This window comes from Labeo rohita, chromosome 23, assembly GCF_022985175.1.
Source record: "Labeo rohita strain BAU-BD-2019 chromosome 23, IGBB_LRoh.1.0, whole genome shotgun sequence".
NCBI lineage: Eukaryota > Metazoa > Chordata > Actinopteri > Cypriniformes > Cyprinidae > Labeo > Labeo rohita.
The window spans coordinates 20,666,362-20,684,211 of record NC_066891.1 but is presented as its reverse complement, the minus strand read 5'-3'; the positions used below and the strand labels follow the sequence as shown (position 1 = coordinate 20,684,211).

Sequence of the window (17,850 nt, the reverse complement as noted above, 5' to 3'; positions counted from 1 at the left end):
GAGTCCATTTAATTTAATTTTATTAATTTATTTATTTAAGAAAAAAAAATTACAAAAGAATACTTTTATTTATCAAGGACGCTTTAAATTGATTGAAAAGTAATGATAAAGACATGTACAATGTCACAAAAGGTTTCTATTTCAGATAATAATAATAATTATACTCAGCTGATTTTGAGCAGCAAATCAGAATATTGAAATGATTTCTAATGAATCATGGGACTGGAGTAATGCTCCTAAAAATTCAGCTTTGAAATCACAGGAATAAATTAAATTTTCAATTCTGAGTTTGAATGTTTAGCTGTACTTTGGATCTTCTTAAAAAATCTGTTATAAAACATTTGACTCGTAGTGTACTTAGACACCATCTTGGTACTTTAAAAAACATTGCACACGTTTATTCATTTTGCTAATCACATTTATTCATTTTGCTCAATCTTACACCAAATTTGATACTCTATTTGTAGCTAAACATGATTGCAAATGAGAAAATTACATTTTTAAAAAGTGACATGTGATTTGATGCAACATTCAATAAAACAGAATCAACCTTCTTTAGTTTCCCAGCATCCATTATTCCAAACAATTCTTCACTTAGTTATACCATTTTAGTTTAAAAACAAAGGTAAAACCATTAAAAGCAACAAATTCTCATGTCCCTGAGTGTTTTTTCACACCGACAGAAAAAGATTAAAATAATCAATGTCAGTTCATTTCAAGGGGACCTCATCACAAGCAAAGTAATCCTTCAGTGGGGCTAAAAGATGTCTTATGACAGGGACGCTCCAGGATTTCCCAAGCACTCTTTGCCTCTGCATACGGCCCATGTTTTTCACATCCGTGTAATGCTTTGGAAATCCAAATATTCTGTAAAAAGTGTCAGAATCAGTATTAACACGTATTTGTATCAAATATTTTTATTTATAGCTAAGAGTGGAAGTAAAACTTACTTTTCCATTTCTGTGATCCATATATTGTCATCTTTCCCATTCATGGTGATGGGGAAATGTGCGTCATTAGTGCCCTGCTTCAGTGAGTTTGTCCGTGTGGTGATAGTGCGAACCTTTTCATACTGCAAAACAGCACATAACCCAATGTCAGTACTCATCACTAGGAATATCTTCACAATAATTATGTACTGCACATCTTTATTTAGAAGCTCATCACAAACCTTTGCAATGCGGCCAGGCTCCAGACATTCCTGAAGACTCAGTTTATCATTCTGAGATGCTATGATCGGTCTGGTCAAAACAGAATAAAAACGATGACGTATAATATCATATTTATATACTTGAGTTTATGCAGTTGAGTGTATTTTCCAGATAAAAATAAATAAATAAATAAGCAGGTGTGTTATTCATATAAATATAACTGACACACCTGTTCATGCCAGGTATGTTCCCCCAGAAGTATCTTGCTCTGTGCGCTGGACTCACTTTCACAGCATCAACAAGCACAGGGTTACACTGAAAACAAACCACAAAGGAAAACAGTCAAAACAAGCCACTTCCTGTTGCAAGCAAGTGGTGCTATGATTATAACTGAATATGGTCATGGGCATGTGTTCAGGACAGGACGCTTACCAAACATAATTGGACATTTTATGCCTGAATTCTAACAACTTCCTGTTTCACGGCGAAACATCAAAGTTTGTCAGGCCACCACAGACACGCCCTTCAACGAAAACTCAAGATATTCGCAATGTAACGTCACAAAAGGATTTAATTACACTAACCAAATTTGGTGTTGATCTGTTTAAATCTCTAGGAGAAGTTAGTTTAAAAACACCTAAAAATGGCAAAAACGGCACAATAATTGCAGAGAAAATTCAAAATAACAGACTTCCTGTTGGGTTTCGGACCTCAAACTGGGGGACTTTTTCGTAGGTTTTGATGTGTTACATGTGTCTACCAAATTTTGTACATGTATGTGAAATGTAGATCAAGAGGTAATTCATTTTTTTTTATAGGTTTTTATAGGTGGTGCTATCGAGCCATTTGACACACTTTCTTCTGAAACCCATATCAGATGTAAATTTTTACCATATCCGGCACGTGCAAAGTTTCATGAGCTTTCCAGCATTTTGGAGAAGAAGAAACTGAGGAATTCGGTGCTCGGGCCCTAATTATAAGAGCTTTTCAAATTGACAAACTGCTGAGAGTATTTATCAAATTTTTATCCAACAAAAAGAACACTTACTTCCAGAAAGCGGCAAATGTCAGCTTTAACCTCTGTTTGCATGAACACCACATTCTCAAACAGCCAGAAGAAAGGCTGTGGGTCATCCTCCTTCGGTTTCATAACATTCAGTAGCCGGTAGTATTCGAAAAAGAGCCGCCCAGTACCCTCTGCAGAGAAAAAAATAAAAAATAAAAAATAAAGAGGATCTCAGATGCTGTGAATGATGTTAACTGTTATCGGTTCTGACATGAGACCAAGCACTGAGCCTGCTCAGCAGTAGAATGTTCAACAAAACTATAAATTTGATGTGTGAACCATGTTTTCTTACCAAACAAGCCTTTCCTGGCAGGATTGACTATGGACAAGTCATTACAAGGACTTCCACCAATGAGAAGATCAAACGGGCCCCATTTCTCAAGCTGAACAATGAAAGAGAATAAATTTGATGAGCAGACTACTGAGGAGTCTTCTTCAAGATGTGTAAAGAGGTTTTACCATTTAAAGGATTAGTTCAACCCCAAATGAAAATCTTTCAGATTTCAACAAATTCGAACACAAACAAATTTCTTCTGTGTTTGCAAATGATGACAATTTTCATTTCAGGGTACATTAACATTTTAAAGATAAGAAAAAACAAGATGAAAACTGATTTTGCAACCGTACATGTTTTTTTGTAATGTTTTTAACATCATCCACATGAGTGATTTTTCCATCATGGTTGACCATGGAAATGGTAATGGACTCTTCATCAATTTCTGAGGCCACATATTTTTCTACTTTGAAGCCAAGATCCCTCAACACAAGGTATCCTGAAATACAGAAATGCATTTAAATGAGCCACATGATCAGTATAAGAACAGGCTACAATAGATTAAACTACAAATAGATGAGGAATACGGGCAGTTTTACCTGTGGCTATACCATCAAATAAGGAGAGCACTCTGATTGGACGTCGCTGGTTAGCAGGGATTGATGGATAAACTCGATGGGGCTCCTGAGGATGGCAAACGTCATTGGTTGAACCAATACAAACACAAATCTGGAAGATCGTCTAATATTTTTATAAGACGATTAGCAAAATAAAACAAGCACTTACAAACTCCATAGCGCTGTTGTTGGCAAAGAATTCCTGCACACGAATACTCCAGTCATGCCTGGGCTTCAAAGCTCCAGAGCTGCTCTCAGGTGCACACAGGTAACACGTCCATGGGTCCACATTTTTCAGTTGGTCAAATGTCCCTTGACCCACTAGGATATCCAGACAGTCCACACAGTAGGAGCTAGAGAAAAGAAAACGACCAAATTCAGCTATACAGAGTGGGGTTTATAAGTCAAAGGACACCAATGAAAATACTACATACTTACATTGCATTCAACCCACAACCTTGTATCAATAGTAACAAACACTCACCGACAACAGCTGTTATGGCCGCACAGAATGACTTCCATGCCAGAACAGCAGACGGTGCAGTATGACTGATAGCCGTCTTCATCATATCTGTACAGCGTCTCCGTGAAATTATACTACATGTGATAAAAAGACACATCACTGAATGACTATATTGTACTGTATGACTGTATACTTGATTTTATGCAATATTTAGTAATAGGTTTAGCTGGTATAGCCAATACTCGTGTGGAGAGAATTATATTTAGTACCCTGCAGTTCGAACACAGCCTTCCTTCGAAGAGTGGGTGGATGATTTCAACAGGCGTACTCCCACATGATAAGCAGAACTCTGGGAAGGAGGAGAAATTAATTTAGAATGAACTCCACTCATTATCAACAGTTACTACAGTGTTTATAAAAAGGTTTCTCACCTTCAATGTTTCTCTTGTTTTGCAGAAATTCATGCACCATTTGATCTGTGAACACATTTCAATAAACACTAGGTTACTTGGATTTCATTCTTGCTTTGCCATCACAATTTTAATAGCACCTATAAATATTAATGAAGTACATACGTCTTTTTTGGCTGTTCTGTCTGGACTCGATATGTACGGCTGGAGTAATATTTTGTTGTTTATTTCGTTGTACATATTTTTGTTTTCTGCGGGTCTTCACAGTCTGCCAGGATCTCTGATTCCATTTTGAATACATGCGTTTTCTATAAACATCTGCTTCCCCAAGGTCTATCGAGCCATTGTGCAGGTCCAGAGACTCGGGGAGTTTATTCAGAGATACAGTTAATTCAAATAACTTTCCTGTAGGGTCTTTGTGGTTTCTCTTGTTCCTATTCACTGATTGAGGCATATAAATCTTGTCTAAGGAGGAAAGAAAGATATAAATATATAGCAAATTAATACAGCATATGACACTACATGCTACACATCGGAATAAAGCAGGTCAAAGAGCATCCACCGGTGCTTGCTGCATACCACTGCATTCTGATTGAGATTGAAGTCCTTCTGGACCCAATGGTTCAAAGCCTCCAAAGGCCCAGTCCAACATGACTCTAAGCAATTCATCCTTAGTGTCCGTCTCAGGGGAAAAGAACATTCTACTGCGCCTGGAAGCCACCTAGAAACACATGACAAATCACACAATGAGAGGCACAGTTTCTGTACATTTGGGAGTAGAGCTGTAAAATCGATGAATCGCTGCCAAAATAAAAGTATATGCATGTATACAGTTGTGGTCAAAAGTTAACATACCCCTTTCAGACTCATTAAATATCATTTTACCAAAATAAGAAGGATCATATAAAATTAAAAAAAAAAAAAAAAGCCTGGGAAAACTTTTGAACAGAATGAAGATACATTTTTCTTATTTTCCCTAAATATCATACTTTTTCATTTAGTACTGCCCTTCAAAGGCTACAAAAGATACCCAGAAGACAAAATAAGTTAAGTTTACCCTGATTCTCAAATTCAAAAAATGTGAGCCTTCTGTAATAGTTGTATATGAGTCCCTCAGTTGTCCTCATTCTGAAAAGATGGATCTCAAAATCGTACAGTCATTTTTGGAAAGAGTTCAAATACAAAAAAATGCTGGAAAACCAAAGAATTTGTGGAACCTGAAGGATTTTTCTGAAGAACAGAAGGCAGTTTAACGGTTCAGGACAAACAAGGGACTCATAAACAATTATCCCTAACACAGCTGTTGATCATTCAGGTAACAACACAGTATTAAGAATTATTGAACAGTTGAATTTATGCAAAACATCTTATTCAGGTCCGTACTAAATAAACAGTAGCATGCATTTTGCATGATTCATCTTATTTTGGTAAAATAGTGAACATTTTTAATGATTCTGAAAGGGGGATGTAAACTTTTGACCTCAACTGTATGTGTGCATTTATATTTTCATATAAATATGCACAGTACACATGTTATGTAAAGACATACTTTAAATTTGAAAGTGATTAACCGTGATTAATCGAAATTAATTGGTTTCACAGCCCTATTTAAATTTTTTTAACCTCCAAAGTGCAAACCAAAATATTATCAGTGAAATTTTGAACAAAATTAGGCTTAGCTTTCCAAAACTGAAATATCAGAGTAAATTGCTAACTGCATGCTAGTGCAATGGACTACAGAGCACTAATAATAAAATTTGTCTTACCTGCAGAGAACTGAAAATTGCATCTTTATATGCCATTACTGTAGCGAAGGAATTAGAGCAGAAGCACTTGGCAAATGAAAAGAAGGACAGGAGATCATCTGCTTGGACCTGCAATAGACCATCTGTTATGTACACATATTTAAGTAAAAGAATACCCAAAAAACTCTGGATAGTTATTTTTGTACCTCTGACACCATCCTGTTCCCAAAGAAAATCACTTTACGCATGGAGCCACAAGGCTTATTGCTGTCCCAGCTCTGAACCAGTCCAGGCCAAAGACCAAAACCCTCAATTGGCCCCCAAACCATCTCACCCACTTTGTAACCATCCTAAAAAGAGAAATCACTCATTGGCTGTGCAGTCTGAAGTCTTTTTCTATTTTTTTTTTTTGTGTTAAAATACTTTATTCTGTTCCTGCGTACAGAAACAGTTAAAAGCACAAAAACTTTACACTTTTGCTTCGATTACATGCACGGATGTATAATATTAAAATATATATTTTTTTAATTACCTGGTATTCTGTTTTCTCACTGTTTTGTGCAGATGGTGTATTTTCTTTTCGTTTCTGGCAGAGAAAGCAAAATGTTTAATCAAGATATCCAAAACCGAACATAAAAAAAACAATTGAGCGGACATTTTACCGCATAATTCCATGTGACATTATCGGCATCACAGTTGTTGTAATCATCATCATCATCAGTGATTTCATCATCATCGTCATCATCCAAGATTACAGACACATACGGATGATTCCCTGGCAAAAAGAAGGGCAAAGTTGGTTTTACATAGACCTGTCTCAATGGTGCAGAATTGTAGAAGAAAATATCTGAACAAGGTCTGAAACCTTCAGTGTTATTTTGGCTTTCTGCTTCTGAATCAGAAGAGATCGGCACAATATCATCCACGTCCATTGGTGCAATGTCCTCCACTTCCACTATGTCGTCCATTTCCGTTAAGTCAATGATATCTGAAATTCAAATACAGTTGTGTTGCAGAGTAATTGCAGATTGGCTCCTCAATATGTAATTTGCATTATAAAGTATATGTACATATCATTACCGGATTGAGTCTCTGGACTGAGATGTGATGGAGCACTTTTATATGAGCTGCTGTCTGTAACATCATCCTCAAAGTCCTCCATTTTCCTCTCCTTGAGATAGTCAGTTTGTTGAAACATCTGTGATACAGACAACCACACACAAACACAACTTTTAGATTAGATTTTGAAACATTGCTATGGACGTAAGATGCTCTGAATGTTCTTAACAGTTTAAACATCATCAAATTAATTGTCATAAGCATTGTCACATCAAAATGATATATTGTCACAGAGATATCGGATAAATAATATTTTGGTTTCTCAAGCTCTTCATACTTCAGTGACTCACCTGTTCAAAAATGATGTCTTTTTTTAACGTTCGGGGCAAAGCCAACAAGCTAACGATTAATTTTCCAAAACTAGATGTCCGTCCCATAATCCTCAGCTCTGTCTGCCAGTATTGCTCCATTGACTGGTCGGTTGAGTCTGTGTCACCCCCTTCAATGAACTGATACTCCAAAAACTCATCTGTGAGTAAGCTGACATTTTGAGGGCTTGGGCAAACCCCAAAACAGACACCTAAATCTTGGACAATTTTGCCAGTCACCTCAAGCTTTTTTCCTGGACTCAACACCAGTGACAAGTTTCTCATGGTGGAATCTGAGAAGGGTAAACATTCAACGATATTAACAGTTACAGTCGTGTAAAAGGAGATGACGGAACTGTGAAATGTCTCCAAGTAGTCAGTTAACTCCTCAGAGCGTTGCAGGAGAAAATCAGCAGCCTGTTCGCCAACTTCAACCTCTCGTCTAGGTAAATGTCCCACTGTGTCCTGTATGAGCGAGGTCTTTCCTCTTCTTAGAAAAAACTCAGCTGCTTTTGGTCGGAGGAAACTTGCTGTGTAGAATCTCACTAATTGGGAAGCATCTTGGAGGAGCTGTGTCACACTGACACCTCGGTCAATATTCTCCTGAAAATCACAAAGCGGCTGCAAAGCGTGGCTAAGAAACAGGACGTTGAGTCTTATTTTGGGATCACTAAGAAGACGACAGATCTCTTTTTCATCTGTATCCAGAGATCCAAAGAATTCCTCAAGGTCTGACCAAGCTAAAGTCATTTTCTGGATGATTCTCCAGAAGAGAGAGCATTGGGATGTCAGGATATTACTGAAGTTTGAACAATTAACATCTTCAAGCAACGTTTGTAGAGAAGCTGGGAAAGATGGAAAATGTTTATAGATCTCTGTGATGAGATTCAGAATCATGCCAGAAATTTCAATTTTCTCAACACCACTGTGACACACTTGTCCTGCCATATTTGTAAGTCCACATAAAGACACAATCTCAGGTTTCAGCGACTTTAGACCTGAGAGAAGATCTTCATGATCTGGGAAATCTGAATAAAATATTGCCAAGTTTATTAGAGGTATTCTGAACTTCTTCAGCATGTCCAGAATGCAGGTACAGATGGCATCAGCAGTCTCCTCCTCTGGTTGAAGAACATCAAGCAGTCTGAACTTGTTTTCCCCAGTAGCTTTGTCAAAAAAGCCCAACAAGACCACACTGGCCTCTTTGTTGTCCTCAAGCTCCACTCCATGGTATAAATAAAGGCAGTATGGAGTCTGACTGCAGAAGGCTGCATTGTCTTCCTGATATTTCTGGCCTAATACTGGACTATCCTTGCTACTGGCAAAGTTTGATCCAGCATCAGGTGAGGTAGATGAGCCATACTTTCTGATGAAACACATTGTGGCCGGACTCCGGAAGAAAGACTCATGTGATCCCTTTTTAACATTTAGCATTTTCTGGTTTAGATACTTTGTCTGTACAGGACTGTAGAGTCGTGAAGATTGTTCTTCCTTCTTAGCTATCAATGAAAAGAAAGAAAAAAAAATCATATAAACATACATCACAATATCAAAAATGTAAAAAAAAAAAAAAAAATCAAAAAGTAAACACATACACATTTCAAATTCTCTGCCCGATTTTAATGACACCACTTCCTGTTCAACAAAACCCTCCTGCGGGTTATACGTCAGCTTCACAACATTCTGATCATAAAGATGTTTGAACCATGTAAGCAAATCTAATGTTTTTAGGATGTCTCCATTCACCAACAATTTCAGCTCCAGTTCCTATAATAAAGAGAGAGACAAAAACATACATTGTTGTTAATAATGCATGTTAAACACTGCATAACCATGCAATTAAAAATATTTTTGCCAACATAATCTGAATTTAATTGCTTCAAACATTTTCAGTGTGAATTTAATTGCTCACTTTCTTGATTTGTGCCTTCTTGAAAGCTTCCTGTAGAAGATTGTAATTATCCAAGATGTCCGCATTCTCTTTTGCTGAAAACTTCACTTTATGTATATCAATAGATCCAGGGTGAATCATGTCCATCAACTGACAAAAAGCAGCACCTAAGGAAAAAAAAGCACCATTAGAGTGTTAATAAAAAATATCTTTCAACATTTTCCAATTAAAATGTTTAAAGGACACCCATTATGTCCCTTTTAACAATATGTAATATAGGTCTTACGTGCCCCCAGAATGTGTCTGAAGTTTCAGCTCAAAATACCCCACAGATCATTTATTACGCCATTTTGAAAACGCCTATTTTGAGTGAAAGCAGAAAAGAAGCAGTTTTCATGTGTTTCTCTTTGGCTACGTCTACATTAATCCGGATACAGCTGAAAACAGAGTTTTCGTTTTAAAACGCTCTCCATCCACACTGTTTTCAAGCATTTTCCAAAAGTTTTTCATCCACACTGAAACGTAGGAAAACGTTAAATTCGACATACTGCGCATGCGTAAAAAACTCACTGAGATGATACAGACGGAAAAGACATAATACGTTTTCACGAAATTCTTGGCAGGAGCATTTTATTTACAGAAATATCTCATCATTCACTAACGCGTCCATGTCGCACGCTCTCATGTTTGATCTAAAAAGCAGCTGCCCTCACGTTTAACTGCAGGAGTCAGGATAGCAACTGTGAGTACAGCTTCTGTCATCTTTTTAGGACTGTAATATGAAGAGTGTACAAATATATCTTTATCAGCGGTGTAAAAAAGTGAATAGCACATAAAAGCCACAATTACCAGTATAAACATGAATATTTATTGGTACAATATGCATCACATGACTAAACATGCGTCATCGTTTTCAAAAGCCTCCGTTTTCACAGTCCACACTGCAACGCGAAAACGGCGTTTTCAAATTTATCCACTTTGGAGAGCGTTTTCAAAAAGCTCAGTTTTCCTTGACCAAAAACGCCATCTCAGTGTGGACAGAAGGCCAAAACGGAGAGAAAAAGATGCGTTTTCAAACGAAAACCTATTAGTGTGGACATGGCCTTTAAGTGCATGTCCTGCTTTTCCAGAATAAAGCTGTGCCTTTACAGCTCATACCTCAGATACTTTTTTTTGGTTTTAATAATCATGTCTACTGCGTTGAAATCATTTTAAACTTCTGATATATATGGTTTTCTGAGCGCACACATCCGAAGCACACGCACAGGAAGTGGCTGTCACACGGCATGTGAGTACTAAATTATACTAAATACTAAGTAATATTATTAGAAAACACGGGATTAGTTTCCATTGTTATGCTGATGATACTCAACTATATATCTCAACAAGACCAGATGAAACTTCTGAATTATCGAAGTTAACAGAGTGTGTTAAAAATGTAAAAGATTGGATGACCAACAATTTTCTGCTATTAAATTCAGATAAGACAGAAATATTACTTATTGGACCTAAAAACAATACACAAAATCTTTTGACTTACAATTTACAACTAGACGGATGTACTGTTACTTCCACTACAGTCAAAAGCCTGGGTGTTATATTAGACAGCAACTTGTCTTTTGAAAATCATATTTCTCATGTTACAAAAACAGCATTCTTCCATCTTAGAAACATTGCCAAGCTGCGAAACATGTTACCTGTTTCTGATGCAGAAAAGCTAGTTCACGCATTCATGACCTCTAGACTGGACTATTGTAATGCACTACTAGGTGGTTGTCCTGCATCTTCAATAAACAAGCTACAGATAGTCCAAAATGCAGCTGCTAGAGTCCTTACCAGGTCAAGAAAGTATGATCATATTACCCCAATCTTAAAGTCTCTGCACTGGCTACCTATTAGGTTCCGCATCAGCTACAAAATAGCACTACTTACCTATAAGGCACTTAACGGTTTAGCTCCTGCGTACCTAACTAGTATTCTACCACGCTACAATCCATCACGCTCCCTAAGGTCGCAAAACTCTGGACTGTTGGTAGTACCTAGGATAGCAAAGTCCACTAAAGGAGGTAGAGCTTTTTCACATTTGGCACCCAAACTCTGGAACAGCCTTCCTGATAACGTTCGGGGTTCAGACACACTGTCTCTGTTTAAATCTAGATTAAAGACACATCTTTTTAGCCAAGCATTCAAATAATGCATCTCAAACTTTTCCTGCAGCTATATCTGATCAAATGTTCATTATTAATCTTTTAGCTCTGGTTTAACAAACCTTCCTTTTCTTAGTTTGAACAGCAGCTACGCTAATTATGTTCCTATTTGTTCTCTGTTTTTGCCATGGGATTGACATCCCATGGTAACTAGGAATTCACAAGCTCCAGTGTGGATCCAGAACACTTAAGAAGAGATGATGCCAACCCCACAGAGGACTTCAGATGATGCCAACCCTGAAAACATACAGCACTACCGAATTCTGCTACTAATTTATAGTGTTCTTTGTCTGTTTGATTACGTCATTAATTGATCTTTACCACACATCTCTGCCATATGTGCATCAAGCTACTACTACATATATTGTAAAAATGTCAATTTGGTGTAAAGCTGCTTTGCAACGATATGTATCGTGAAAAGCGCTATACAAATAAATTTGAATTGAATTGAATTGAATTAAATTAAAAAGTTCTCTTTCATGTCTTATTGTTCTTAAACTGTCAAATACACACAAGTTTATGTTAAAAACACATGAGTTACAAAAACAGTAATATTATAATAAGATCCCTTTTCTATGTCACGGGGGAAGCAAAATCTGAGCGGCTCGATTTTTTTTTTAGAAGCATGCAGAAAAAGGTTTACCAAAACAAAGTTACTGGGTTGTCCTTTTTCACGTTTTCTGGGTTGGTAGATGCACAGGGGACCCAATTATAGCACTTAAACATGGAAAACTCAGATTTTCATGATCTTCCACCATTAAATTAACCTGGAAACAAAAATACCTGAGCAGGTGTGCTCCACTTGACTGAAAGTGGCCTGCAGCACCTCATTGAGCCAGTCCAGCAGCTCACTGAGATTGTGTTTGTCATCTCCAATCTTCACTTTCACCACCATTTTTCCATAACCTGTGAAGACATTGTAATAAATTAGACAGAAAACTTTAATGGTATCATTGTTTACAGATAAGTACCCTAACAGTGATACACACATAAAGACAGTATTAAGTATAAAATAACTCCTACATTTTTTAATCCATATAGTACTAAGTTTTAATGTCCCCACAGACCACTATAAACACTAAATGTGGGTTTGTTCATTCAAATTAACAAAAAAAACAGTTTGAAAGGACGAACACAGACCAAAAATATCTTTTCTTCTTGACAGAAAATCCTCTCAGATGAAGACGATTTATTCAGTCTGAAGTTACATGACGTTTTGCAAAATAAGAACACTCTGAATTGGTTATAGCCCATATCTGCTTATGCGCATGCGGACCCCTCCGTTTCCCGCGAAAACTTAAAGGGAGGAAACAGCTGCAGAGGCCAATGAAGCGTGAGCGGCTTCACAGCAGCCATTCCTCCACACTGCACGGTGGGACACAGACTGCTCAGGAAACAAAGAGGCGAAAAAAGTTCATGTCTTAACAAACGTGTTACTGTTCGTTGCTAAAACGACTACTGTATGTAAACAATTATTAATTTATTCAACATGCTATAAATTCACACACTGCGTTAAGGCAGTAAGAAATTAATTTTCAGGTAATCTTAAGTAATATATATTTCCTAAACTAGATATATCGTGGCATTTTTCCTTGTGTAATATGTAAACATTTCTGTTTATTATGTGAAACACAAACTTTAGCAAAAACAAAATTATATGTATTTAAAAGAAATTCGAATGCCGCATAACGTTACAATTTTTTAATCTAACGTTATATGTAAAAAAAAAAAAACACACAAAGCACTAGGGTTCATCTAAATGTTTGTCCAGTTGAAGCCTTGCTTTTCTTCTTTAAAATGTCTATCAGTCATCTACAGGTTGATCAATGCAGACGATTAAAAAAAAAAAAAACATTCATAACAATCTTTGGCTATACCCTGATTTCCAGATCGCGCACGCAGCTATTTCCGCATTTCCAAGTCGCGCCACCAGCTACTCGGTTGTCCAGAGAGTAAAATCATTACATTCACTACTACTTACCATCACCCTGTCCCGTTCGGTGTTTTCGTTATCGGACCTCCCTCTGGCGATGCCGCGACTTCAGTCGGTTGACGTAGCGGAGTCGATCGCGTTTGAATCCAAAAACGTTCTGTTGCACGCGTTCTGCTGTTTTGCAACGTGGAAACACTGTTTTGTCACTGATGGGAATTTTGATTCATCCTAGTGACTCGAATCTTTTGAATCATTTGACAAAAAGATTTGTTCGCGGATTTTCGTAAATTGCATTGTTACTCCAGTAGGTGGCGATCAGTGCGTGCAATTTTTAAATTTACTTAACCGATTCGCTAAAAAATGTTATTCGCAACCGAAACGTTTAATTTCCTGTTATAGTTCTATGTCTGCAAATATATTTAGAGGTCTTGGTAAACGCTTTGAGTATCATATGCGTTTCCCAACACTTAAGTTCTTCCGCTTTCTTTGTGTTGTTGTTAATGATACTTACAAAATCACTCGACGAACGACGTGCTTCTCTCGTGTTGTCTTTCAGCGGATCTTTGTTCACTCTCGTTGAGATTCAAAACAATGACTCGGTTAGTGACGGGGGCGTGTTCGTTCAGTTCGTTCAACCAATGAAATGTTTCTTTACAACCCGCGTTTGCAAGCTATTTTGTCGTGCTCTTAAAAAACGGAAAAGCGGTTCAGAAAAGGAGAAAGGGAACGAAACATAGTCTGAATTCGGAATGAAGTGCTTATATACCACGCATAGGCCTATTATTTATTTATAAATAAATCGGCAGTAGCAGTCCGAGTCTATTCCGAATTCAGCGTGAAAGTGAATAATATAAAGATCGACAAACTTAATGTATAACGTTGTCAAAGTAACTAATCTTTATGTATTCATAAATAAATGGTAGATTAAGATAATATATTCGAATTGCATACTACGATGTTGAAAAGTATACAGTATATAAAGTGCTAAGCTGACCGTTTCTTCAAACACAGTACAGTAGTACGTTGAATACTGTATCCCGCAATACTGTCGGCTCTACCTGGCGTTTTTGTAATGGTGGTTAGTGATTTTTTTTTTTATTATTTATTTTTATGGTGGCTAATAATGCATGAACCGGAAGTGATATTCTCGGTCATTTACGCAATGGTAGCAACAAAGTTGTATGCTTATCAAAGGTTGACCAAGACAAAACAAAATGCCTTGTGTAGAAGCAAACCTTTAACGTAACAAGCTGACAACAGTAGCTACTTTATTATCCACATTATTTTTTTAAGAACGAGCGCGGCCATTTGTAACTTGAATGCGCATGTGGTGTTCGTCCATTAGAGTCATTTTTAGCACACTACACAACAGCTCGCTATTCTGCTTGATATTGCAAACTGATATTTCCTATATTTTAATAATAATGTAGCGCAAATAGCTTTACAGCTCACTGCATTTTGTTATTTGTCTAGTTACGTACCTATGCTCTTTTTCTCAAAGCCCCATGATGCTTTGCGCGAAACTGTTGACATTATTGTCCTCCTCAAACGCCGAAATTTAGTTTAAAAGCAAATTTACTGTGTAAAAGTAATAAGAAATTACTATCAGAATAATCCTAAACGTTCAAATGAGTGAGTCTTACAGCATGTTATTATGTAACATACCTGTGTGTTATTGACAGTATGAGACAGTTTTAAAGAAAAAAACATAAAAGAGATGTGATAAAGAACACAACAACCGCACGCGCGGTTTTATTTTTCATATTAATACAGCGAAACGCAAATAAAATAATTATGAGGAACAGAACAGAATGCATGCAGCTGGTGGACTGAACAGTATAAAAATACCCAACGTTATATTATTTTCTTTAATGATAAAAAGTAGAGCATGATTGAAAATGTACAGCTCATACAGTCATACTATGTGTATATTTGTATTTGTATCAGCCCTTTCATTATTTAAAATTATTTGTTCTAGTCATTTTGGACGTTCCCTAACAGCAAGCAATTTTAATGTAAACTTACATTTTAAATTAATTTAAAATGCGGTAATCTCGTTTGGAAAAACGTGGATAGCGGCTATTTAAGTCTAGCACGTTCACAGAAAATGGCTTACTTCCGCGTTGGATGCCGCAAGATCTTTACATAGACATTTCACATTTCACATTTCATTGAAGCAGTGTACAGTATACAGTACCTAGTTCATTACAGAGCCTTACAGTAGGTCAGTAGGTCATTACAGCGGCTCTCAAATATTTTTATAACAAACGATTTTGCATCTAATTACAGAGAAATAGGCTACGATTTATTTAGTTATTTTCTTTGGTCTTGAATAAAGCACAGATGTGCGTCACTCCGCATTTAGCCCACTGAGCACTGACTGCAGATTTTGATGATTGTAAACCGGTCTTAGTCATAAATAACATCACTTGAACTTGAGGCATATTGAAGTTGAATTTTTTTAAACCACTCCATCAACGCCATCAAAAATACAACCTTCTCTGTGGGTGATTATTGTCTCTAATGTATGAGTTTTTTAGTTATTAAATTTAACAGGTGTAATAAATGTTTTTAGTGTGTCCCAAAAGTCATTGTCTACTCTGTTATTTTGAGCTGGCAAAATGAAATAATAAAATCATAAAGCTGACATAATTTCCTTGGATGGAAAACAACTTGGGAATGTGAGATATTATTATTATTATTATTATTATTATTATTTTCCATTTTATCTTTACAGTCTGATGTGGTCAACCTCAATACAGCCACTTTGTTGAGGAAAATATGAAAAAAGTCAGTAGAAAGTCATATGCGTAACATTAAAAGTCAAAAAACAAGCAATGATAAACCTATCTGATAGCTATCTTTTCTGACAAACCTTCAATGTTAGCTTCTTTTTGCTCGGACATGGTGCAATGGCTGACTTTAGGTCAGAATGTCCCATCTGTTAGTGTCCACCCTGTTATTCAGAAGACCTCATAGAGTGCACAGTGAGAGTGGACGTTATGGTAGTGAAAGTAATGTAGTTCCAATCGAAATTATTCAACTCCCTTGACTTGCAAGACATTTTGCTGCAGAGAACATCATTTTGTGAAAACAACAAAGGCATTAGCACACTATTGAAGAAAGTTTATTAATATTGAGTAATTCTGAGAATGTAAGTTCTGTCATGACAACTCTTGGAGGGATTGGCATGGTAATGTACATGACAATGTAAATGTATTTGGTCTTGGTGGAATAGATTAGCTACGCTGCTGCTGCTGCGGCAGAGCAAGTACAGAGACTTGCTACTGCCAGTACATGCTGCTGTGAGCATGTAAGAAATATTGCTGCTGCACATATAACATATGAATAGCATATATGATTCATGTGATTCATAGCATACATGAATCACCTCGTAGCAGATCTATACAGGTGGAGCTGGGGAAGGTGGAGGGTTTCTGAGCATGCTGCAAAACTGCTTACAGCTAGCACTAGTCATATATTTGAATGTTGAGCAGTACACTCATTGGCTACGGATACAGGAGAGAACCAATCAGCTGTGCCATGTGATAATGATGTCATTAGGTCAGATTGAGTTGTACTTATCGGGACTGCACACCATCTAGAGTTTCATGGTATTTGATGAATAATGAAAAAAGTTAATGTTCAAAATTATTCAACCCCTCAAAAGTAAAATTTGGTGCAGAATCTTTTACTCCTTAAAACCACCAATAAATGTTGATTGTTGAAGTGCTTAGAAGCTTCTGTCACCTCTCAACTGCAATCTTTGCCCATTCCTCCCCTGAAAAAGCTTTCAGATCAGTGATAATCTTTGATTTTTACATTTCCACTGCTTTCTTTAAATTCAACCAAATATTTTCAGTGAGAATTAAATCTGGAGACTGAACAGGCCATTCAAGAACATTTTATGACTGATCCCTTAACCAAGCATAAGTAGATTTTGGATGTATTCTTTGGGATGATTGTCCTGCAGGAAAGTCCACTGATCATCAGCTTCAGTCTTTCCACCAAAGGCATCACAGTTCTTGGCAAAATGGCCTGAGACTTCAAAGAACCCATGACATCCTTCATACAGCCATGTTTTCTACTTTCTGCTACAGTAAAACAACCCCATAACAAGACTGACCCACCTCCATGTTTGACCATGGAGATGGTGTTCTTCTGCTTGATACTTTTGCCTTTTTTGCACCAGACTGATCCATAGGTCCAAAAAGTTAAATCAACTTAAATGTACAAGTCATTTCACCTCACTACAATAAAGTAAGTTTAAATGACTTGTACTTTTAAGTTGATTTAACTTAAAATGTTATGCCAGCTGCTAAACAGCTGTTTTTAAGTTGAAACTGGTAAAAACTTTTTACAGTGTACTCTGCATTAAAATGTTTTCCTCATTTCGTCAGGTCATCTTGCAGTGCTATTCTCAGTTGCGCTGATCAAACATTTTATGATATTGTACTTTTTTTGCTCAACACCCTCAAAGGTTTTCTGGTACAACACACTTTAACCTAAGGAATAAGGCTGCCAACTGTGTCTCTATGAACTTTTAATGTCTTGGTAATCTTCATGTAGCCTTAGACTTTCTAATATAATAAAATAATTTCTTCTCTATAGCTTTTGTGAGAGCTCTGTTGACCATACCATATTTGCTACCAAGAATGACCCAGCT

The 17,850-nt window shown here is 36.8% G+C and overlaps 1 protein-coding gene across 1 annotated transcript; it reads right to left on the bottom strand.

Moving 5' to 3' along the window:
- Positions 1-422: 422 nt before the first annotated feature.
- Positions 423-12,528, bottom strand: dnmt3bb.2 (DNA (cytosine-5-)-methyltransferase 3 beta, duplicate b.2). The gene is made up of 25 exons (XM_051095830.1): positions 12,392-12,528; positions 12,035-12,157; positions 9,066-9,211; positions 8,749-8,920; positions 7,136-8,652; positions 6,807-6,924; positions 6,592-6,714; positions 6,389-6,501; positions 6,259-6,312; positions 5,933-6,076; positions 5,748-5,855; positions 4,561-4,702; positions 4,147-4,446; positions 4,003-4,047; positions 3,841-3,920; positions 3,593-3,705; positions 3,278-3,461; positions 3,091-3,175; positions 2,845-2,990; positions 2,510-2,600; positions 2,200-2,348; positions 1,381-1,466; positions 1,172-1,241; positions 951-1,072; positions 423-867 (listed from the first exon to the last, which is right to left on the bottom strand). Exons 2-25 carry the CDS (start codon positions 12,144-12,146, stop codon positions 711-713), a joined length of 4,377 nt encoding a protein of 1,458 aa, XP_050951787.1. The 5' UTR covers positions 12,147-12,157; positions 12,392-12,528; the 3' UTR covers positions 423-710.
- Positions 12,529-17,850: the final 5,322 nt, after the last annotated feature.